Raw genomic sequence first — 25,231 nt, 5'->3', positions numbered from 1 at the left:
TGGCTTCCTCTGGACTTTGTACCTTCTGCCGCACAGAAATCCTCTAACTCAATTTTTCTCCTTTTGGCTTTCATCTTGAGGTAAAAGATGATATTTGTGTTGACTGAGCTTGCTGCCAATCATCCACAGCTGTCTATCATAAAAATCAATAGAGGAATAAATGTTGATTTTTCAATGTCCAAAACAGTTTGGAGTCTCAAATAATATATATAAAGCAAAAAAACACAACAACTTCAACAGCAGCCAACAGAAACACACATACACTCCCACACCATGTACTCTCAAATCGGAGAATATAGTGATTTGATAATAATATTTTCTGTTCCCTAACATGTGCGTCCCAGGTATGGGGGTTATATAGTGCAAGTTGAAAAAGTCATAAAGGCAAGCAGTGGAGAATACTCACGATATCCTGTTTTAGCATCCCAAGATTAATTGGCATGCAAAAAGAGAGAGGGGAGAGAAAAAAAAGAACATTTTAGGTATGCACTAAAAGGAGACAGTCACAATGAGACAGAGACACAAAAGAGAGTGTGACTTGTTTGACCCCCATGAATAAAAAGTCAACCTGTCAAACCACATAACTGCTGCTGGATTGTGCTTATTTAATGAGCCACACCAACGATCGCTAAGCAGCGATTTGGCTAAGTCTGATTTTGTGACCAAACACAGCCGGACAAGTGTCCATTTGTGTTTGGTTAAAATTAACCAAACACTTATTAAAATAAGTTAGAATGACATTCATATGTCCTTGAATGACAGAAACATCGACAGGACTGTGAGAGAGTCAGTAGTTTTCTCATTGAAATTGGTCTTGAACACTAAATATGTTTCTACGCTACAGGAGATTTTGAGGATCTCATGTTCTCATTATAATCTGATGTATTTACAAAGGTACAGAGTCATTTTTGAATCCACATTTTCAATATTTTTCCTTCCATTAGTAAAATCAGTTTGTTTTAGCCTTTGAAACACAAATGTTAAAGGTTTTTGTCTCACGCCAAGTAGTGAATATCGGTTGACCACCAGACTTTCTAATGTTATTTACACTCTAAAATATTTAATTAACAGCTGTTGTGATGCTAAATGATGCTAAATTCTTTAATTTTCTCTCAAATTTTTATTTTGAATGTCTGTTACCTCTTTATAAAAAGTCTGTAACTGTGATATATGTTTTATTTTATTTGCAAATTGCCGTTTTTCTGATTCTCCTCCCTTGAATAGCAAGTCAGGCTTTAAGGTTTTTTGAAAGAAAAAAAAACAAGCAATTGACAAAATATTCACTGTGATTGATTGCAGTCCTTGAGCAAGTTTGAGATGCTTATTTCTCTTTTTAGCTGTCTGAAATCAAAATCAATGGCAGCCTGGAAGACACAAAACCAATCTAAAAACCAATAACATGCTTTGGAAAGTGGTTGGTGGTATTGTTAAGTATTCAGGTAATGGCCTGATTGTAGTTAATGGTCTGAAACATGCAAAAAAATACGAGAACGCCTCGTTTACGCTGACCTTGTGTGTGTGTGTGTGTGTGTGTGTGTGTGTGTGTGTGTGTGTGTGTGTGTGTGTGTGTGTGTGTGTGTGTGTGTGTGTGTGTGTGTGTGTGTGTGTGTGTGTGTGTGTGTGTGTGTGTGTGTGTGTGTGTGAAGGTGGGACACTCACGCCTGCATGGTGGTTGTGGCGGTTTGGAAGCTGAACATGTTTTCCTTGGGAAACCAGTTAGTGTCATCTGCAATTAGAGAGAAAAATGAGGAATGGCGAGGTTAAGCGGACAAAGGGAAAAGATTCATGTGACATGCTGGCAAAGGTTATCGTAAATGTATTTTAGAGGGAAAACAATGAAAGCACAAAACCAGCAACAGCACTTCACAGTGCACCACTCCACAGATGGAGAGAGGGAGACACAGAGGAAGGGACAGCAGAGGAGAGAAACGGGGGAGACGAAGAGTCAGGAATGCAGACCACCACGTCACATCCAACATCAAACCCTCAAATCCCACCAGACCTGAGAGGAAATAGATTTGAGAGCAGTGTGAAGATATGAAAATGATAGCAGCTCATTTCATGCCGATTTTCTGTTTAATTCATTAAAAACCAAGGCGTGTATTTTATTTCCAGTCCCATGTTTAGTAACTCAAGATCAAATGTATGTGAATGTTTAGTACTGAGCCGATAAATTAAACACGAATTGCATTAAAATGTTCATATCAATAATCTGGCAGTAAGCGGCCATAAACAAATACAATATCTTAGTGAATTAACAAACACATGTTCAAATTAAAGTATGAATATATACATGTTACTATTATTTGAAAATGTTTAATTACTTTGAAGTTTAAGTTGATTGTATTAATCACAGAATCTTTTTTAAGCATGTTTTTCATTCTTAAAGTTAAGAGGTTTGCTGACCTACAGTGTTGTAAAGAATTACTGTGACCCTCGGTAAATATAAATGCAAAATTAGTGAGTGAAGTAAAAAGAAATATAGGTTTTCTTTAAAAGAAACCATCAAGCACTTGTATAATGTCAATTTGTGTCATACATTTACTCAAAATCAGCATTAAGTAACCCATCTAAATATATTAGTAACTACGTTCAGTGTAGATGTTTTTCATATTGGTATATGAAATCATTGCTTGAAAGCAGTTTTACTATCTATTCACTAATATTTACATTTCTGTGTCCCAGCACATTATATTTATATAGTTTCAGAATAGATGAAGGAACAAGGAAAACAGTTAACTGTGTATTTTCCTTGCCAAGTCATTGACAAAGCTCAAATGCTATTCCATCTCTGGTCTCATACCAATCCTCAACAATCTTGCCACCTCCCTTCCCACCCTTGTTTGGATTTGGGCGCCTCTCCCTTCCTCTGTGTCCTCCGCCCTCTCACCTCTCTCCAGCCCAGTCACCCGGTCCACACTCCACATCCGCTCTAGGCGTCGGTGCTGCTTGCCTGCCTCTCGGGACGCGCTCTCCAGGTCCAGCGATCCCTGGCTGCGCGAGGGCGCGCCGCTGCACGACTCGCAGGCGAGCCCGCTGCACTCCGCCTCCCCTTTCCCGCCCTCGCCCCAGCTCCGGATGTTGTGCGCGCTGACCGAGGTCTGCAGCGGCGGCTGGGCCAGGTGGTGATGGTGGTGGCCGTGGTGGTGCGATCCGTGGTGGGAGTGCGACATTGCAACAGTGAGCTGCTGCTGGCTGCTGCTGCTGCTTCCGCTTGCTCCGCCGCTGCTTCCTCCTCCGCTGCTGGACGGCGCGTTCGTGCCCGACAAGACGTGGTGGTGGTGATGATGGTTGCCGTGATGGTGGGGGCCCGCCGAGCTGCTGGTGCCACGTCCGCTGCCGGAACGGTGGTATTGGGTTGGAGACGATGTGGCTGAGGAGGGGGAAGTGGAGGGCTGGATCGAACCGCCTCGAGACCCCACCCCACCACTCCCCGACTTTTCCTTGAGGACGTCCAGTTCTAGGCTCTCTTTGCTGCCCCGGCCACTGCTCATCAGCATACCGTGCCGAGTGGTAATGGTGTACACGCGGGCGGGCTGCAAGGTGCACTCCACACACTTCTGCTGGTCTTCCTCTGCCGAGAAGCTGCGTTCGAGGGACAGCGGCGCTGGTTTGGTGGAAATGGTTATGGAAGGAGGAGCTGGCTGGAGTAGGCCCAGTGGCTGTTTCACTAAACTGAGCTCAAGGGCCTTTCCACAGTCCTTGGTACTGGAGCAGGAATGGACGTGGTTGTTGTTATTGGGGCTGACGGCGTCACTCGGCGACTCCGGATCAGAACCCACCAAGGTGTCACAGAGAAGATGAGCTAGAAAATGAAAAAAAAAAAAAAAGGGGGGGGGAGAAACACATGAGGACAAATTGAGGTGCAGGAGAAAGAGAAGCTCACCCAGGTGCTGACGAGAAAGTAAATAGAGAAAGTGGGGTAAAAGAAGAGAAAATGCTGTGGATGACAGAGAAGATTATAGCATCGTCTCTCTTCGGCTGTTGGAGAGGCACTAATGAACACAGCCTGGCATTTCAAAAGAGGATGAGGTGATGCAGGTGGAGGAAGGATTAAAACCACAAAGAGACACGCAGAACAGGATAAAAGGATGAACAAATGGCAGGATGGCAGAGACGCTGACCTGATCCGTTTCGGTTTTCAGGGTGTGTGTGGGACAGGTACTCTCCAAATGCTCGCGCTGCTCTGTTGGGACACACACACATTTATGAGACACACAAAGACATTAATTCATGGGTGGGAATAGGAGATGAGTGAGAAAAAGAGTGAACAAGGAAAGGGTGAGAGCAGGGACGGACAGGGGAACTGTAAATTGTAATCCTAATTGCCTTCTTTGTAGGCCTGTGCCACCCACAGATTAAGATGCAGCCGTTTTATCTTCTCACGTCAGGCGGCCTCAGACTGAGAGGGAGGCAGAGTATGAGACAGCAGGAGGAGATAGAGTGAGGGATTGTTTTAGGTAGACTTAATTTCTCAGGATGACCTCAGTTTGCGTTGGTGGACTTAATTGCAGTCCGCGAGCACTCTTACGCTGTGGTTTCACACACACACACACACACACACACACACACACACACACACACACACACACACACACACACACACACACACACACACACACACACACACACACACACACACACACAGCCTGCGAGTGTGGCGATGCTTCCTCTGTATTCATGTGTCGAGAAAAATACTTCACCATGATGGCATCACTGCTTAGAGATGCACTGAAAACTGAAAATATCTGGCTCTTAACTCATCTTTTGTCTTTGTCCTTCTTTTGCTCACTCACAGAAAGAGGCACTCGACTGACTATAATACTCGAAATACATCCAGTCAACCACATATCACTGAAACCTTATATCAAAGAGGGTTTCTACTTTTATTACTTTGGCCTGAGGTTTCACAGCTGAATCACACTGACCTGCTAATATTCCTCGAGTGCATGTCTGTGATGAAAAGGAGAAGAGAAAGAGACGGGATGGGAAAAAAAAGATAACCATGAGGATGTTCTTTCAGTGTCAGTCTGGGTAATAACTGAGGGGAAATGTATCGCAGCAATAACTATTAGAAATAATGATTTGTGCTCATACTCAAGAATAAGTAGAGACAGGCCAGAGAAAAGGAAAGAAATTGTGAGTAATTCAAACACTGTATGCTGGCAACTAACCCGTTATTCATGGCAATACTGTGAAAAGAACAATGTGTTCCAAAAGACTTTTGAAGGATTTACTATGTAAGAGCTTTTTTCTGTTTCATTTTGTTGTAATTTTACAGAGGTAGGCGATATTTTCTTTTTTTTTTGTATCGGGGCACAATGCGTTCTGCTAGGTAAATGCATCGCTCAGTCACATTGTGTTAATCAATCGTCCAATGAGAACCACAAAGACAGATCTGGTAATGGTGTTCTGCCTTCTGCCTGATAAGATGTCATCTCAAATCACGTCTCAAATAGGTTTGAAAGTAGCAGAAATGGAGTCTGAGCTATAAAAGCCAAAGGAATTCACCTTTTTAAAATGAAAGTCCCTAGATTTCCTTGTTTTTTTATTTGTTTGTAATAACATAATGAGTGAGATGACACAAATCTAATATTAAGTCACTAAATCACTGATTTTTGAAGACCTAATGAAAAACCATACTTTTACAAATTGCAAAGGCCTTAAAAGATAATGCTTATGGATCATTATTATTGGAGCAGTGAAGTCCTAAAGGTTAGAGAAGTGTGTTCGTGACCGGATGCAGGTTGATCGGCTGGAAAGAGAATGTCTCATACATTTATTAAAAAAATAAATAAAAATTGAGCGATGTTTCATCTGCTTCTCAGAGACATCCAATTTTCCACTTTCCCAGTTGGAAGTTCTAAGTATGTTCAGAAAATTGTTTCCTAATTGGTAGTCAGATCTTCACAATTGCATTTACTCATAAATTCACCACGAATACACAACAAATTGGAAGAAACTTCTACATCTCTCCTGCCAGACCCATAATCAACAAACTACTGTCTCCTTTGAAACAGTGCCTCTCTACAAACAAAGTGATTAACACCTTGTTGTTCTGTGAATAACCTGTTATTTTGAACTACACAGATGTGCGCATCAGTTGTAGTCAGAAATAATAGACGAGCACAAGTTGGACATAAATATAAAGCCCGTTCTTTTGGGGTGCGCTGTGTAAATAGTCTCACAGGTGACTCCATCATCATGGCAACCCGAACATAGACGTTTAGTTAATTATCACTTTCGATTATGTTAGCAAGCGCTTGAATTTGTTCAAAGACAAGGTCACTTTCAGCTTTGACGTTAAAGTGACAAGCGGTGAAAATGAAAAGAAAATAAGATTTTATACAATTTCGTGTGTGTTATAATTATGATTCATGAGTAAAATGACTGATTAAAATGAAGTCCCTATTGAAACCACTTTGCAGCATTTAAAGGCGTAAATTCAGGATATATAAAACTGTAACTATTGCATTATTCTTCAGTTATTGGTACGTTCCTCTAAAAAAAGAATACTATTTCTTGTGAATGCTCATGTTCACCAAGCTGAAAAGACGAAGCAGAGTTGTTTTAGTTTGCTGTTTGTATACAGTGTGCAATTTTGTGTACTCCAGTTTTGGTCTACATGTCCTCACACTCTTGGGGTCTGTCTATCTCCTCCCGCCATTCAATCTCTCGCATTCTCTATCCAGCTTTATCCACTTCATGGTTGCGAGGAGCTGGATCCCTCTGACATGCTCATATTCACACCTAAAGTCAATTTAGACTCAACAATTAACCTCAAACATGTGTTTTTTGGACTGTGGAAGGAAACCAGAGTACAAGAAAAACACACCCATAAGCTCAACATGCAGATTCCACACAGAAAGGCTCCACAGTCTTACTATTCCCTCCCTCATCATGATAAGAATTCTTTAGCTGACTGGACAAACCTAACAATTAAGCTAAAAAAAATGTTTTTAATCTGAACTCACACTGCACACTTCGTTTTGTGCCAATTAGTTATTTTTGTTATAACATCTAAATGTTGACAAGCATTAACAGACAATGGAAGTTTCATGATGAGTCATAATTTCTCGCCTCCACCCAATACACTTGTTACAGTTGTGATTTTGCACAACATTAGCTCATTGTATTTGCCTGCATAACTTAATCATCTGCATTTTATTCACATAAATGTTTGTTTAATCAAGCATTAATCATCCCTTCTGGTTTCTTTACAAACTGCACCCAGTGTGTACTGTAAATAAGCCCATGTATTTACATAGTCACAATATCAGGAGCTAATTAGGTGTTTGCATCATTCATCAGCACAGCCTGTATGCTTCTGCTAGCGACGCTGTCCATATTGAGCTGGGGTCAGAGGCGACACACACACTCATATTTGTGCTGAAGAATCCCCCGTATACAAAGAAATCTGTGGGCGTACACCTCCTTCCTGACGGATCTGCCAATTATTAAAGCTCGCCCAAACGCACCGCCTCATCCACTTACACTCTCCCTCTCGTTTCGAGGTGAACACAGACACTTCCCACCTCTTAAAGAGCTTCTGATTTAAACTCAGGATGCCATTTGTCACCCTCTACCTTCTCCTTCACCTCTTTTAAGAGAATGGTCTTTCGGAGATATTGCGCATGGAAAATGTAAGATCTCTAAAGTAAAACAAAAAGAGGACGGGAATTGTTTTGGTAAGGACACAATTTAAGAAATATATAGCAATTCTTTCATAAACTACCATTATCACATGTGGTCACATGTGGTTAAATAAATGTGTGAGACCGTTTAGTAACAGCTTGCTTCTTCCTAATTCATAATATTATTAGCACAATTTTTATGAATTAATTGTGAGTAATCTCACTTTACGTGCGTATTTAAAATTTCAGTCTGCTTCTTGAATGTGCAGTTCCATCAGTCTCTTGGGATAAGCATGTTGCACATCATAAAAACGATACATTTGTAATATACTGTGAAATCCTGTGAGAAGAGGGAAAAGATGGAAGCAAACGGCAAATTCTTTAAACCAAATATTTAATTCTGTCCTCTGAAGCAACCAGAAATGCTTCAGAAGGGGTAAGCCTGTCATCATAGAGGGGGCGAGATTGTATAATGGCTCCAGTGGGAATAACGCAAGAAGACGCTTTTGGACTTTCTGTTCATGGCATTGCTCGCTAGATTGTTTGTGATTTTTGGAGCAAAGAGATAGAATTAGTTTTCATGTGAAACCTACAAGAACAGCTTCAGAGAGAAACTGAATTCCTTTGTGCATTCTCACCTCTACATGAAGAGCTACTTGCTCCCTGGAGTGGTGTGCGTGTTGGGAAATGAAAGAAACTGTCAGCCGCGGCGCTGCCAGAAGGGACTTCAGAAAGAAATGTTTCAGTCTCATTTTGATGTTTCATTTTATCTAAAGGTTTTGATAATGTCCACCAATGTTTGACTTTAAAGACTTGACTGAAACTTATAGAAGAAAGAAGAACACGTGCTTGCCATTTTCATTATGAAGTTAAGGTATCAATGTTCATGTTCACAAATATCATTCACTATTGCAAAGAATGTGAAGATCACCATTGTAAAATATTGCCAATTTCAGAAAATAGTAGAAATGGAAGTAAAATGGCGAAAACAAAGTTATAAATCAAAGACATGGGGGACAAACACTAATATGCTATAGATTAGTCACAATTCTTTAAATTTGTATTGACATATTGTACTTGAGCTGTTGTACTGTCTACTTTATTGCAGGGATTGATGATGATATCCAAAGTTAACATTTTTGAGTTAAATGTGTTAACCGGGGTTTAAAAAAAACCTAGATTTGACATGAGCGTCTTGTGTTTTTCAGCAGGATAACGTCCCAGAGTGTGCATCCACCAGCACAAAGGAAAGATTACAGTTTTAAACTGACCCATAACGTCTCCTGAAACACATCAGGCGAGGACTGAAATCTCCCAATTACGGAAGCTCCTGCAAATGTAAAAGAGGTTGACGACACTGCAGTGGAGAAGTGTCAGAAATCACCAGATAATTGTTAAATGATAACCAGAGACGCTTCTCTCATTGCTGCCACTCGTTCTGCAACTGTCTGTTGCGACGTTGTTGTTTCATGTATTATGATGATAGACACACGATTTAGTTGCACTTATTTAATACCTCAAAAAAATAGTAAGATAACTTTGAGTCTTATTCTTTAACTTTGACAGTAAACTCAATTAAAGGGCCTCCTTGAGGAAAACTGAAGAGTTTGGTGAATTAAATACCAATTTATTGTAACTTGTATATTGTTATGATTTTCATATCCTCTTGTGGTGCAGCATTCATAAATGATGATGTTTTTCTGCTCCTGCAGACTCCAAGCTCCCTCCCATTGTTTACCCTCAGTGGTGCAGACCACAGCGAAAGTATATGATAGTCCCCAACGTTTTGGGGATGGTATTGAGGACCTAGAGTTTCTGCACGTGCTGCGACACCATCAAACTGCCTTCACTACACTTCTAAAAATAGCTTGTAATGCCATTGCAATTCTAGTCTCTTGCATCATCTCTGCTGAAATCCTCCTCTTCTTCTCATGTCGGAGTCTTGTTTGTGCATGCATATGTCTTTTGGCACGTGAGCCAGAGTTTTATGTTAAAAGACAATGGCTAAAGAGGGATCTGCGGGGGAAACAGGTTAAAATATGTTTGTGTCAGTGTGTGTGCCTGCCTGTGGTGATGTAACAGGAAACAATCTCCATTAAGGACAGTTGTAATAAATGCAGTCTGTACTCTAATCAGCAGGTGTCCCTCAGAAGCTCTGAGACATTTTCATTTCACCCTCCTGTTTCATTATTCAACAGGCCAGGCTCTTTGATTAGAATCAGCAAACAATAGTCCAAGAGACGCGTTTCATCCATTAAACATGAGAGGAAACTGAGTTAGAAATGGATGGAGCAAAACGTCTTTCAATCCTTTAATTTTAAAAAGAAATCAGTCTCTGTATTGGTTTGTCCCTTATTACTGTTTTACATTCACCAGGTGTATGCTCCATAAGCTATGCGATCAGGAGGACACATCAGGGATATCGGATGTGTTGGCTTGGCAGTTTGGAGGCACACCGTGTGCAGGTGAAAATGAAAGAACGCCAGGAAGAGCTTGACAGGCAGACGTAAAAATGTGTCCTGCTTGCTGTCATCCACGTGACAGGGGTGAGGAGAAAGAAACACAAGGGGTGGAGAGATTCTGAGATGAGCGAAGTGATTATAGCGGAAAAATAGGGGAGTATATCGAGGGGAATTTGGGGCATATTAAAATTGAAAGGCAAAGTGAACTTGAAGAAACAGAGGCAGAGAACACACTCAGGATAATGAAGAAGAAACAAGACCAGACATTTTTCTTCAGGAGGGAGTCTTTGAACATTATGCAAATTCTCCCCTCAAACCCGATAAGATGCATCAATGCATCAAATAACAGGTGATTCCAGATGTAGAGGTGGGAAGTGTGTGCACGCGAGTGAAACCAGAGTGGAAAGGCGAGTGCAAGATAGAGCTTAGTGTCGTGGATACAAATAAGACCACAATAGGGATTCTGACAGTGACGCGCCGCTCGAAGCTGTCTGAGAGTGAAACCTTCATTCTACCAGCTAAAACCTGCCGAAGAGAAAATCACCTGTCGCATTAAAAATACTGTGTTCCACAAGTTTTCACAGCAGTTTAGAGTTCACTGAAAAAGAACATTAGAGAAGACAGTCTTTTCTCAGATGATATTACCGTAAGTTAACTATCGCATGAACTTCCTTAGCAAATGTAAGGAATTTGTATTTTGTATTTTGTCAAAATTTCTCATTTAGACTGGAAACTTTCTAGATCCTTTGAGAAATTAGTCTGAACACACAGAAATCCTCACATCTTTTTATGGCTTTAAAAGGAGAGGTGCTTTGGGATGATCTGTGTATCTGGTCAAACGCTTTCACACCCCAATTAGTTGATAACGCCACATAACATGACATGAGAACAGTCTATATTTGAAACATTGCAGTCAGAAATGTATATTTTACTCTGTGCACCAGATATCATGTAATCACAGCGACAAGGTCACACAGTTGGAACACAAATATATTATTTAAGCACTTAAAATGACAAGGAGCAGGGGTGAAGACAAGTGACTCAAGATGATCTGTGAAGTGACAAAGTATTAAACAATGCTAATGACGATTATATATGTTCCACTGGCTGTTGTGATCGATGGTAGCAGCTTTACGAAATGGCTGTGCAAGACATAAAATAAAAGTGGAACACAGTCATACAAATTGGTTTAATTTAAACCCAGAAATTGTGAATGTACATATGAATCATCACAATTGTGTCCGGAAGTAGTTTCGGCAATCCCTGTGGTTTCAGATTACCAAAAAAAAGGCAAAAAATAATATTTTAGACTTAAGGTTGCTTTTTTATCAGTCAAATAATAATCGGACTTCTTTTTTCCCTGACAGACAAGGGTTATAATCACTGCAGTGGCAGGATGGCATCCTCACTCCAACAACAACATATCATTTTTGTCCATTTGCAGAAATAACCGGGGTAGAACTTGAGTCAAAGAGCAGCTCCACTCATATTCTGGGAACAACAATAGGCAATATGCATGGTCATTTCTTTCTTTTTATTCAAAGTGAGAGAATAATAGTGACTATGGACATATTTTCTGCCTTTGTCTTTCGCAGATATTGTGGAGCACTGAGCAGTTCTCAACCTGAATGAGTCAGACGCAATTACCCACACTCCACATTCTGAACACATTTTGCCTCAACTCCACTAACCACTTCAGAGAGGCATGAAATGACCCTCAAAAACAAGAAGGTACACCTCAGCACATTCGGCTTTTATAATGGCTCTAAACAGAGCAATTTCTAACTTGATGCTTGACAGATGGGAACATGACAAAACCGTATACATGCCCTTTTTAATATCCTCCTCTGCTTTGTACTTACTAACAGACCAAGATGGAGGAACGTCACTTATGTAGTTAAAACAGCTTCTGCTTCTTGTTTAACTTTTTCTCTCAGATTGACCTGCTTCAAAGTGCTTTAACACCGAAAGTGTTCACAAGCAGTCAATCAAACTGTTCTTCCTCGTTGGGTTGTCGCTGTCGTGCAGGATATGCTCACGCACCTTGGATAGGCTCCAAATAACCGATCCATAGTTTATTAAAAAAAGAGATCAGGGCACTTTTTCAAGTGTCTCAAGGTGAGATGAAGTAAAAGTATGCACACATAAATGCAATTCAAGAGTAATTGAGATAAGATCAAATAAATTTTATGGTTTTATCTGTTGCACACTTTTTAAAGACTTGCAATATATTTCAAATTGAAAGCCTCTAACTAGCAAGACAACAGTTGTGCTTTTTATTACCTTCAGATCCCAACAACCATTAACAATATCTCAAAGTGAAAAAAAAAACACATGAGAAGGCATGAGAAGGTGTGCTGTGAATGTTTTGGAAAGTATTTGCTGATCCTTCCACACTTTTAGGGTGTTGTCAAAAAGAAATTCTCTATCAATATGTCTGAAAGGAAAAGTCACCTAGTTGGCTGAGTAGATTGTTGTTGTGAGCAAAGAGATATATAGGTGATACAAATCTATCCCACAGGTCTGACACAGAGAGACAGACACAAACCAAATGCTGGAGTACCCAGCATTTGGCACACAAACAGCAAACTCCACAATAACACCACCTCTTTGGTTGGTTGATCATCAAAATGACCAAATGTAATGGTTTCACCTGAAATATATGAGGAGAATGAGCATCATGGAGAAACCACTGCAGTTCAAGCAGGTTTAGGCACCAAACCAGCTTGAAGACGTTAAGAAAAACATATACTTTATCTGTTCATGTAATGTTCACAATCAATATTTGTGTTTCATATGTGTGAGTTTCTCCTGTAGAATTTCTGGTGTGTTTCTCAGTGAGCACAAATTTGTGAAATTGTTTCCCCGAAGTCTACTGATAAAACTACTGTTCTACTGCTCCTCTTGTGCATAAATCACCAGGATATGAGTATAAAAATAAAGATACATTATGTCAAATTTATGTCATACCAATAGTGCAATGAAAAGCAATGGGAAGTGGTAACTATTGTTTGTTTGTTGCTTGACTTTATATTTTTGCAGCACTGTGATGTGTCATCTTGCACTGTACCACTTCTTGTGGACTGAGAATAGCAGTGGGTCATGATGCCATCCTTAGGTAAAAACTGCTTTAAAAACAAGAGATAAATGCTTAGCTTGCTCACTTCTTTGACTCTACTTCAATACAATCACATTAGTTTTGCTTTATGTTTTATTGTCTATGGATTAAATATTGCATTTTGTGGGTTGAAGACATGGATATCTGGTCAACTAAAATCTTGTGATATTAAGTCTTCCTTAAGATTACTCATTTAATGGCATCTCTCTCATAAACCCCTCACAATCAGGCTGCAAGTTTTGGTATTGCTATCCAAATGTAAAGCAAAGGAACCTGAAGACTCCCAGATTTAATCCAGTGGCAACAGTATTTCATTCCGATATAGACACCTCTCCAATCACCACTATGCCGTTTCCCGGTGGATTTGGATACCATTTAACACACTGGCTGTATATCTTCAGAGGTAAAGCAGCTTATAGCTGCAAACAGGTGATTAGTCCCATGGTAGTCTTCCCATTGGCCTGAATGTCATCAGAGCTGATGTCTCCTCTGGGTGTCTCTCCATTGTAAACAATGGGTTGCCAAAAAAAGAAATCCCTCACTCTTAATGCTCCTTAATCGAATCCACTTCTCAGATGCTCTAATTGAATTGGGTTTCCAACCAACACACATACACACACACACACACACACACACACACACACACACACACACACACACACACACACACACACACACACAGAAATATGCACAGCTGGGGTGATGAGAACCTGTTGAGAGCCTTGTTGCACATGCTGAGGGCCGAGGGGACTCGGGAATGTTAATTGTCGTCTTGAAGCTGTGGTGCATTGTGGGACATTGTGAGCCCAGCATCGGATCATGGCCACTGATTAAAATGTCAGTACACGCAGCTGAACGCAACCACTTCAACCACACATAGCACCAAGTGACGCAATGCAACTAATTCACACACACATAGCACTCCTGTGTTTCCCAGCAGAGGTTCGAACATATAAAGTTTTTGACTTTGCAAGAACAAAAGGGGCTTTTACCTGCATATATTTGAAGTTCTCACAGCAAGAAACCATTGGTGAGACTAATAGAAGCAGTATCCATAATGAAGGATCATTGATCAATGGTCATTATCAAGTCTAAAACTCCAAAATGGAGGATGTCCCTACAAAACAGTGTAGCTGCAAGACTTAAAAGTTAGTGTGATGACAAGCAATGCATCACAGTGTAGTGGGAAGAGCTGGACAAATTAAAAGTTTGTGTTGTTTCATTTGAGTAGGTGAAACATATCTCTGCAGAGCAATCAGGGGACTAGAATCTTTCAATGTTTCACCGTAAATCCATCCTCTGTATTGTTTTATTGCACTGATTTATCATCATTGTTCACATAGTAATCAATGAAATCTACTTCATTCAGCATATTTGAGAAAAGGAAGTGATTTTGATTGAACACGGGAAAAGGTAAAGAGATGGCGAGGTTGCTCTATTTGATTGAAACAGATTTGATTTAATCACACTGAAAAGCATAGAATTTGATGGTGAGAATTTACAGACTTTTAAAGAGGCAAGAAAGGAAACTGAAGCAGGATATCAACAAACAACAATTCAGACTTCAGGAAGTAATCTGTGCTTAAGTTGCTCAGAAAAAAAAATACAAAATCACAAAAAATTACAAGAACTGGACCCTCTTCAGAGCAGGCCAATGACAATAAGACACCTGACTGTCCGAAGAGACTGTGTCCGATTTGCAAAGCCCAATTCTTTTATCTTCCGAGCTGCTCTTCATACCTCCACAGCTCTTCTGCACACTGTTGTCCGCTGCCCTTCAGCCAAATTCTGCAGCACAGGCCCCCTCTCAGGCTGATCCACAGATCAAAGCTTTGCTTTCTCACTCAGTGTAGCAAATTGTAATCTCTCTCTCTCTCTCTCTCTCTCTCTCTCTGTCTGTCTGTCTGTCTCTCTCTCTCTCTCTCTCTGGTTGCCAGTCGCCAGTTTCTTCCCAGGAGCTGCTAAAGGGCTGAGTGTGACCTGTTTCATAAACAGCATTCCATAAAAATGCAAAATATGACACTGCCACAGTCGATCACTGGGTGCAGGAAGCTAAAATCTCTCCAGTGTATCCTCTGTATTTGTTATATTTAAATATGTTTATTAGAACAAATTTCGTGTCCTCTAAGAAGTAATCATACTTGAAGATAAAACATGCGATGTAAAGCAGCTTCTAAAAATAGCCATATTCACTATTAGTTGTCATTAGGAACCTTAATGTCCAACTTTTTTGGTCCAGAGTTCCATATCTAAACAACCTGAGAGACATGATGCTTTTTGTGAAGGCATAATTTCCCTCAGGGGTGGATGTTTATTGATTTAAACAATCTTCTCTGGGCGTTTCCCTGTATTCCACGAACACTGACACCTGTGGCTTTCACTGAAATGCCCTCGATACATAAACTGATGAATGATCACTACATTTGTTGACTTTCAGTTTCTGACCATTAGCTTTAGTTGATTTAAGCAAACTATAAACTTTGCACCTTCTAAGCGTCAGGTTGTCAGCACCCAAATACAGCTTTAAAGTGCTGTAAAGTTTAGTAGGGACAACCGCTTTGTTTCAAATTTAACTTGAAAACACAAACAATACTTGTTTCATCGCTTCTGCAAAAGTATGAAATAACTTGATTAGTCAATCTAATCCTAACCCAAGGCTGCACAGTCTGAGCCTGGTGCCTTCCAGTGTGGTGTTTGCATGTTGATTGTGTCTCTGAATTGCTCTCAGGTTTGAATGTGTGATTGCCTTTTTCTGTGTTGGGTTTCTGACGGACTGGTAACCTGTTGGGGTGTAGCCCGCTTACACTAGCTGGGATGGGCTCCAGCCCCCCACAATCCGAGGCTGGATTAAGATAGATGGTAAATCTTTAATATTTTTCTGCCCCAGCAGTGTTCCCTACAAGCTCTGAAGGAGATTTTGCAGTTGAAGTGCTGTACAGGTTAACAAAACGTGCGACTGTTTTATATATTTGTTAATAACTGATTTTGAATTAAAGCTGCCTCGTAAAGGCAACCAAGAGTAATTCGGATGACATTGAAGTTAAACGTGGTGCACGATGCTTTGAAAACTGGGAAAACGTATATCTGTATTTCTGTTGTAAGTCAGGAAATCCGATTCCACAGTAACATTATAAAGACTTATTCCTCTTGTGGGGATGAAATGCAATCGTCCAGGAAATAAATGATCACATTTGCAGTTAGAAATATGTTTTAAGATGCCTAAGGGAAAGGCCAGGGTACGTATTAGGCAATTGTGGTATTGTGTACAAAAACAAAATCAATCTCAGGCAATGTAATGCTCATGAGAAGCATGAAAACTATTTATTTCCTTGTTTTACTCTGTTTAAGAGGTCTGAATCATTTCACCACACAACACTTGTAGGATCCAACCCATCTTGTGAAGATCAAAATGGTTTTGAGGTAACCACTGATTAACATTAAGTCAATATAATATCCTTTGGAGTGATGGCATAATATAAGCTTTCTGATGTGACATAAAAAAAACGATTTCTCATTAAATAGCAACAGTGTATTTTTTTCATGTATTTAAAACAACTAGGTGCATATACTGTACCTTTTACATCATCAAAATATAATGAAAGGAAAGTTATTTGTTCGGTCTTATACTAACTATAAAAAGGCTGAAATCCCAACAGGTGCTGTGCAGATAATAACAGAATCCAAAGGTTTCACTGGAGGGCACTGTGCTTTTTACTGCTCAGCTCCCACTGTCCTATGATGGCATGTGATACAAACTCAGCACAAAATGTACTAAGTGGATCCTTGAAATAAAATGGAAAATGAAATGAAATGGAGAATCTATTAATGGAAATATAAATTGCTACATAAAGGGAATGTAATGAGAAAGAGGAGAGTCAACAAGTCTGACACCCTTATCTGCAAGGGCCAGCCTGTCCTCCAAGAAGGAATGGTGCAAGAAACAAGCACGTGGAGATCAAATGAAGTGGACACACACTCACACACACACACAACACACACACACACACACAACATACACACACACACACACACACACCTGGGTGCATGTTTGTAGATATCATTGGTCATGTGTGTGGAGGAGAGATAAAAAACAAAGTGCGGTTCAGTGCTTGCTTCCACATTCATGGGGGTCATGTGCAGGTGACTGGCTGATAAATATTAGATGTGATTCAGCTGCTTTTCTCATCCACTGGAGGCAAGGTTCACTCTGCCATTAACTCCCCAAAATTTAACTCTGCGTGTATGTGTGTGTGTTTATGGGGGGGAAAGGGGGGGGGGGGGGGGTTCAGCGCGAGTGAGAATTACAGTGAGGCGGATACAACTATAAATAACTATAAATAACTAAATCCGTGACTGTATCTTTTCTGTGTGTGTGTGTGTGTGTGTGTGTGCGTGCGTGCGTGCGTGCGTGCGTGCGTGCGTGCGTGTGTGTGTGTGTGTGTGTGTGTGTGTGTGTGTGTGTGTGTGTGTGTGTGTGCGTGTGTTTCGGTCGAGAGGAAAAGATAACCTGGAGATGGACTCTCTCTCTTTCTCTCTCTTCAACCCCCCCTCTCTCTCTCGCTCTCTCTCTCTCTCTCTCTCTCTCTGTCTCTCTCTCTCGACCGAAACACACACACACACACACACACACACACACACACACACACACACACACACACACACACACACACACACACACACACACACACACACACACGCACACACACGCACGCACACACCCCTCCTCAAAGACGACTGCCTGCTCAGGACTCCCTCTGTAGCCACGCGTCGTTGCGCACAAGCATCACATCCTCATCTTCCTCTCCAGGAAGCATCCAGAAACAAAAACGCCCGCTTGGTTGCAGGTCCGCATGCTATAAGTAGGGTATAATATATGAAAGACAACAGGCGTGCACAGGACAATGACGTAACAGTACATCAGCCCACATCTGTGGATGTTGGAGTCTGCACAAGTCAAGGTCATTCATTGACTGAATTACAATCACATATTAGGGCCCGCTGCCAGGCCACTTGTGAAGCACAGAGATGCTGCATCTGTATTCAAACCTCACCTATGAAGGCTTGTAAGACACAGTCTGCTCTTGGTGCGTGGTGTGGACACATGAACACACGTGCTCTCAGGGCAAACTGCAGCTCTGGCTCAGCATCTCAGACGGAGGAGACAGTGCGGGTCGGATGTGGCTGTTGTTGATGTTGTGCGGGCTCCGCATATAGATATATATATAAAAGAATAATGTGTACGAGTGAGTCGTTAACATCTTTTGAAGGGCTGGACCTTTTGCCAAACAGTCTTTTCATTTATTAATTAATTTATTTTTTGCCCAGGCTGAATAAATTAGCAGCAGCTCACTTGGTGCTGCCCTGTGTGACTGACCCGGTGACTGGCCGTGATGGGTGATCAGTGCGGACGGCTCAGTCGATCGCAGAGATTGATTTATAGATGGTTCATTTGCCCGCCGGGCTGTGAAGACATTCGCCTCATCATCATCAACGCGCCGTGCGCTCCGGGTGATGCGGGCACAGACGAAATGGCTTTTTCTTTTTTTTTTTCTTTTTTTTTTTTTCTTTTTTTGGGGGGGGGGGGGGGGGGGATGCACCAAAAACGCAGGTTCTCTGTCACAGTGGGTTGAAATGTGACGCCAAAAATGAGTCAATGTATGCAATCAGCGTTGCCACTACATCTGCATGACTTTGGTTATACAATGACGCTTCATTCACAACATCGGTGAAGGAACCGACGCGCTGGGAGCAAATGAAGTCTCAGGCTGATTTACACACAATATATATGTATATATATATACATATATATATATATTTTAAACACACACACAATTTACACAGAATAAATGAAAACGCTCTCTGGAATGATCCCGGTGTTTCTCATCACAGGTGCAGCAAGAGACAACAAACAGACATCCTTTTTTTTTTTTGCGCACATATCTGCTGGTTTGCACGCGCTGGGGTTGGACGGGACAGTCGGCGGACACGAAAAGCGCAGCGAGCGTCTCATGCGCATTGCAAAACTCGTGCTGCTGACTGAGTCCGGCAATTCATCAAAACATCACAGCTGTCACAGCCGCTAACTTCAGCACAGAGCCTCGAAATACCCGTCTAGACTTCCCGGACTCGGGTTGACGCGGGCGGAGGAGCTCACCTAACTTTTGCTGCCACAGAAGATATCGCATCGTTTCTCAGATTCCTCCTCTTGGACACGGCAGTTCCCATGCTGACATGGAAACGACGCCGGCAGCGAAACAGTTCATTCCAAAGCGGACGACGGGGACCGGGGCAGGAAAAACAGTAGAAAAGAAAAGAAAAAAAAGAAACCGCAAAAAGTTGAAGGGAAATCCAGGAGCGGATGGGTCACGCACGCGTCTGCCGAGCAAAAAAAAAAAGACGGACGTCAGCCTCTCCCCTCTCTCCCTCTCTGCCTCTCTGTCTGTTGCTGCTTCTCTCTCTTTCTCTCTCTGTCTGTCTCTCCAGATATGAGCACGTACGTGGGGTAGCTGCACAGCTGTGGCTGAAAATACCCAGACCTCTCCCTCTCTCCCTCTCTCCCTCTCTCCTTCCCTCTCTCTCTTTCTTTCTTTCTTTCCCATTGATCTAAAAATGCAACGTGAGGATAGTGTTGATATCATCACAGTGCTCACTGATGGGAGGGGACCACATGTACTTCATGAAGGGACTGGTCATTCAACCTCTGCCATTCACCTAATCCACTGTTAGGGGCTATTGCCTCTGTCGTTATTCATCCATTGTGTTATGTAATCGGTCATTTTGGTGAAAGCACCCTTCTTTTGTTGAGATGGAGGGGACTCTCATTCACAGACAAGGACAGAGGAAGCATGGGTGAGGCTCTGCAGTGGTCTGCGTGAGCACCTCTTTAAATAATATCAAGATAACAGGACCTTTAGAGTGTGCTGTTGTTTCTGCATTAGATTCATTTTGTTTTGTTTTGGGTTTTTTGTTTTTGTTTTTTCTAAGGCAGTGTTGCAGGACCCGTGAGCCTTATCTGTATTCAAAGGAGCGTTGGGGACCGATAAAGCTGGGTTCATTCACAGTGTGTAACGCCTCTGTGAGGCACAACCTCCAGCCACATCCTCAATGAAACATTTGCATTGTTCAAACTGTAGTATTTTTACTCAAGTACAATAAAATCATGTGACTTACAGGACCACTATCTATTTTTTTTTTTTAACAATTACCATATTTCCCCTTTTTGAGTTTGAAATGATATTTCCTTTCTTCCATCAATCGAAGTATTCAGATCAATGAACTGAGGCAAAGAAATGAAAAACTATTATAGTTATTATAATATGGAAATGTTTTTTAGAAATCATGTAGGGCTTTCATATTTCAAAAAGACAATATTAGAGCATAAACCATCCATCCATCCATCCATAACAACAGCAGGCTTTTGACAGTAGAAAAGAGCACTGAACTATTTTCCACAGCTGTACCTAAATATAGGCTGCTTCCTGAGACAATAAAACCAGTTTGTGATATTCCAAAACATTCTTTCCCACATTATATGATTCCAACCTTTTTAAAGTTAGTAATGTATCTACACCATGTTATAAATCATTTTTCTGAAAGAGGAACTTTAAGGCAAATCCACCTTTTGTTTGATGAAAAGAGAATTATGTTACCAACAAGTTAAAACAAGCCCGAAAACCATTCAGAAAGCATCGACCCCAACCTGCATTTCAACATCTTCAATTGGTAGAAGTTACAAAACAAACCATGTTGTCACATCTTTTCATTGGTTGCTTTTTTAGCTGTAAGTAACTCGCTTAGAATTTAGTAAGACCATTCTTTCACCATAACACTCTAACTGTTCATTCATTAGTTGTCATTTCATTTGCAAAAGGAAATGTGTAGATCTGCTTTTTTTTTAATCTTCTAAGAATATCCTGATTTTTAAGAGACATCCACACAGAAATTTTATTGCATGCAATTATTTGTTCGTTTGTTTGTACCTTTGAATGTTTATTCATTCATCAAACTCCCAAACAGATCCAGCGAAGTATACATCCAAACTCTTCTCTTATTGCAATGCCGTGCAGGAAGATTTCCTTCTGTGCAGACGTAAGTGTGCTTTTTTTATTTGTTGGCTTCCATTGTTCCAAGACACTTAATCATTGTATTCGAAGATGGAGGATGGTGAGTGTTCGTTTTTTTTGTGGTGCGCACACATAAACGCACACATAAGCACATGTATATTTCATAGGAACAGATAGAGGTGCAGGCAGCAAACGAATCACCGTGTAACAGCCGATTAGCCTCCACACATCCAATCAATCAATCTTTCAATCCACAGGTCATTTTACTCGCAGCTCAAGTGTGCGGGACGTCCTTGAGCTTTTTATCTTCTCGTGTGTGCTGGTCCTGCAAACACATGCAGTCTCTCTCTTCTTCTCTTATACACACTAAGACAATAGGAATGGAAATCAATAAATAAAGCAAAGCACCTCTGGGCTGGCGTGAGCTGCTGGAGGCCATTAAGCAGTAAATAATTCCAGGCAGCTCTGATGAGACTGAGGGAGCCTGTGTGGATGGACTGTAGATGAGAGCCAGACAAGAATGGGGACCAAATGAATGGAAGGACAGGGGCACCAGAGTTTCTCGCAGGCCAGAAAAGAGATGATAAAATAAAAAGTGGGCTTGGCGGGAGCATGAATGAGCAGTAGGGCTCTTTCATAAAAGGAGCACAGTTGTGGGATTGATAACAAGAGTCTGTACGGGACATATGCTGCGAAAAAGGGGAGAAAAGGAGTGACAAAATGCATGAAAGGCAGTGGAAACTGGAGGAGAAGGAGGACACATGGCAGCCATAAATCCACATCTTCCCAAGATATTAGTGTCTCCTCTGACCCTGACTCACTGTTTGATTGATTGCAAAGCAGGTCGATATTCGAGTCTGCAGCAGCGGCAAGCCAAGTGGTCCGTATAGTCCATCTGAAAGCATCAAAGTTACACACACGTCTTCGTTTCTCTGAGGAATATTTATAATGAAGAAAAAAAAAAACTGTGACTGTGTCTGTTACAGAGATATATTTTAACTTGCGGGTCCAGTAGGTCAGTAATATCAAAATATATGGCTGCACTTGTCGGTATCTTTTCACCTCTTCCATCCAGTTTAGAATATCCATTGGATAATAACCATTGAATCATTTCAAGATGGATTGTAGGGGTTTATTCTGCACATGTGTTGTGGTCTCAAGAGGTTGAATCCCACTGAGTTTGGTTAATCCCACCAGCATCTTCAAAGGGTTGACATCTGGTTTCCAGTGAAATGTCTCTGACTTCATACTGGATCAATATGAAATGTGCTTCTCAGATGCGTGCCCCTCTCAGGATACATTTTCTTATAAATTCACTAACCCATTAAAATGCTGGACACACAAAGGTGACTTCCCTGTGTGTTTATAGTTGTCCTGCTTTACTCATCTCCTCTGTTTAGCAGTCTTGGAAAAACGTGTGGAAATTATTCTCTGTCTGTCCTCATGGTGACGCATAAGCGTCTAAATTAACTCTGAAAACAGGTTCACGCTAATAACATTCTGCAGATGCACACACTGAGACTGGCCTCGGTGACTGGTGGCTAACTCATTAACACCTTCAAAAATGAAGTTTTATACTATATATCCATCCATAGAGCCATCTTCCTTGCTTCTTTGTTCATCTTCAGGTAGCGGTCAGGATCTCAGCTGGAGGTAAACCTCAGGGCAAATCAGGGTAGTCATTTAGCTAAACTACCTGTTAAACCTCTGCTCACACAATCAGCCCCAAGGTCTACATTGCTAGTCCAGCATGGTGAGTTAGACAAACGAGCAATGGCCTCATATCCCTGAACACACTTCGGCGGATTATAGGAGCTTTCAATAGCATTAAAATTCTGCCCTATAATTAGAGTCATACAATAAAAACACAGTTAGCTGTCACATACTATCATTCCTTTATCTGAGGCTGAATCAGTCCATCTGACAGGAGGAAAATTAGTACAAACCAGCGGATTAAAAACACCATCAAAGCGAGGACTTTGGTAACAGCAGGGCTGAAGAAGAAGTGCGATACGGTGATAATGAATTGTGACTTTACCTCCGACGCGGTCCAGATATCCAATCTGTGCACGTGGGGGATACATTTCAAAAGAGAATTGAAACAGATGCATCATGTTTGAAAATGGAGAGACATTTTTAAGGTGATTGTTGGGTGGCTGAATATTGTGAATGTCTGTGTAGGTGTTGTCGCACTGCATAGTGAAGCTCCATAGTGGATCACGACACATCTTCGAAGGCTTCATTAGAGACCGCGTTTAACTTTCATACAGACCTAAGGGAATATTTAATAACACTAAATTCCTTGTTTCTTTAAATATACTGTTCGTTTTAACGAGGGTCATGTAGAGGGTCGAACCCACATTACGGAACGATACTTCCCGACGGTAATGAACTTTGAAAGTGCATTATAATCTCATTTACTATATTTGGCTGCTTAATTAAGCCACAAGACTTGTGGCCATTAAGGTGACAGTTGCACAAAGCTAAGTCAAGAGACTTAAAAAAAAAAAAACACCTGTTAATAAACTCAATGGGTAAACCAATGATAAATATTTGTTTGGAAATGTCACAAAGCACAGCCTTCGTCATATTTTAAAGGTGCAGCTCTCTATTGCTGTCATGGCAGAGGATGCAGTAAATAAAGATTCACACAGAACTATCATTTATTCTAAGCTGAGTGCAATTTCTGTAACATGTAATAACTGTTTATTGAAGACTCAATGGGGTGGGTAGAGAAAGAGTGACCAGTGAGAGGACAGTTGTCTTGCATTACACACAGGAGTTCTTTTGAACTTTATTCCATCAATCAGGTAAAGCTATATGAGCTCTTTGACTTTGCCACACCACACAATGCATATGGTTAATGGTTCACTCAATTCACTCATCTCATTCATTCACACAGCAATAACGATGGAGTTACCGTGCATGGTACTCACCCTCCATTGTGAGCAAATCTAGACTCAGTGTATTACCAAGGACATTTCAGTATATGCTCTACTGAGCCTGCATACACAGTATACCCCTGCAATCTATACACAGATATTCATGTTATGATGGTCTTTCTATATACACCTAAGTGAACTACATTAAGAAATTCAAATTGAAACAGACAATTGAATATTATTTTTCAAGTCATTGTAGCGAAAATAAGTCAATTTCATTTCAACATACCTGCTGCACATACTGTATGCATAATACCCAACAACAACAACTCATCATTAAATGGATATCTTCACACTTCCAGATTCTCAAATATTCTGGCGTATTTTTGGTAATCCTATGACTGCAGTTAAAAACACTGTGTACGACTCTTGATGACACTGCGTCAATATTTGGAGCAGCCGCTTGTGTTCCCCAAAGAAAGTGACCTCCATTAACTTTGACAATCTCTCCACTTTTCACACAGTGGTCATCCAAGCAGAATTCAAATTGAAACACAGCTCAGCTGATATGTGACGTCAGTGTGACAGTCTAAAACACTACAGCAGTAAAGCTAAAATTGCTGGCATGGCTTTAGCCTATTTATAAATATTAAATAAAGTACTGACACATATGTGAATGATGACACTGCTAACATACCATTACCACTTCCACCACTCAAAGTGCAGCTCTTGAATACATCAAGAAGCAGCACTGATGCCTCTCAAAGCCTTAAAGCAAATAGGCTACTGCCTTCTGCATAAATCTGGCCCCCGGTGCTGTGTCGCACTTTTGTTAAACAAACTTTATATCTTTTTCCATAATAACATTAAGGGGTTTTGCAGTAAACTCTGTCTCTTGAGGCAGATAGGCCGCCTGGCGATGAAGGGAAAATAAAGATGATGATGGAATGAAAGCAAAAAACTGAGACATCAGAGGGCAATGAAGAGAGAAAATAACACTTTCCTGCTCACATTATCTTGTGTAAATGAATATTGAAGCTGACAGGGGAGGAGGTTAACAACTATATTTGTG

General features: G+C 41.0%; 1 protein-coding gene across 1 annotated transcript in view; it reads right to left on the bottom strand.

Moving 5' to 3' along the window:
* nsmfa (NMDA receptor synaptonuclear signaling and neuronal migration factor a) overlaps positions 1-19,439 on the bottom strand; it is a gene marked incomplete at both ends in the record, with an annotated part of 47,375 nt that extends 27,936 nt beyond the window's left edge. The window contains 4 exons of the mRNA XM_080510316.1: positions 1,660-1,726; positions 2,891-3,805; positions 4,125-4,186; positions 19,369-19,439. Coding sequence (XP_080366442.1) covers positions 1,660-1,726; positions 2,891-3,805; positions 4,125-4,186; positions 19,369-19,439 — 1,115 coding nt within the window. The remainder of the gene's footprint in view (positions 1-1,659; positions 1,727-2,890; positions 3,806-4,124; positions 4,187-19,368) is intronic.
* Between the last annotated feature and the right edge of the window lie 5,792 nt (positions 19,440-25,231).

This window comes from Blennius ocellaris, assembly GCF_963422515.1.
Source record: "Blennius ocellaris genome assembly, chromosome: 15".
Lineage (NCBI taxonomy): Eukaryota > Metazoa > Chordata > Actinopteri > Blenniiformes > Blenniidae > Blennius > Blennius ocellaris.
This window is presented reverse-complemented; position numbering and strand designations above follow the sequence as displayed.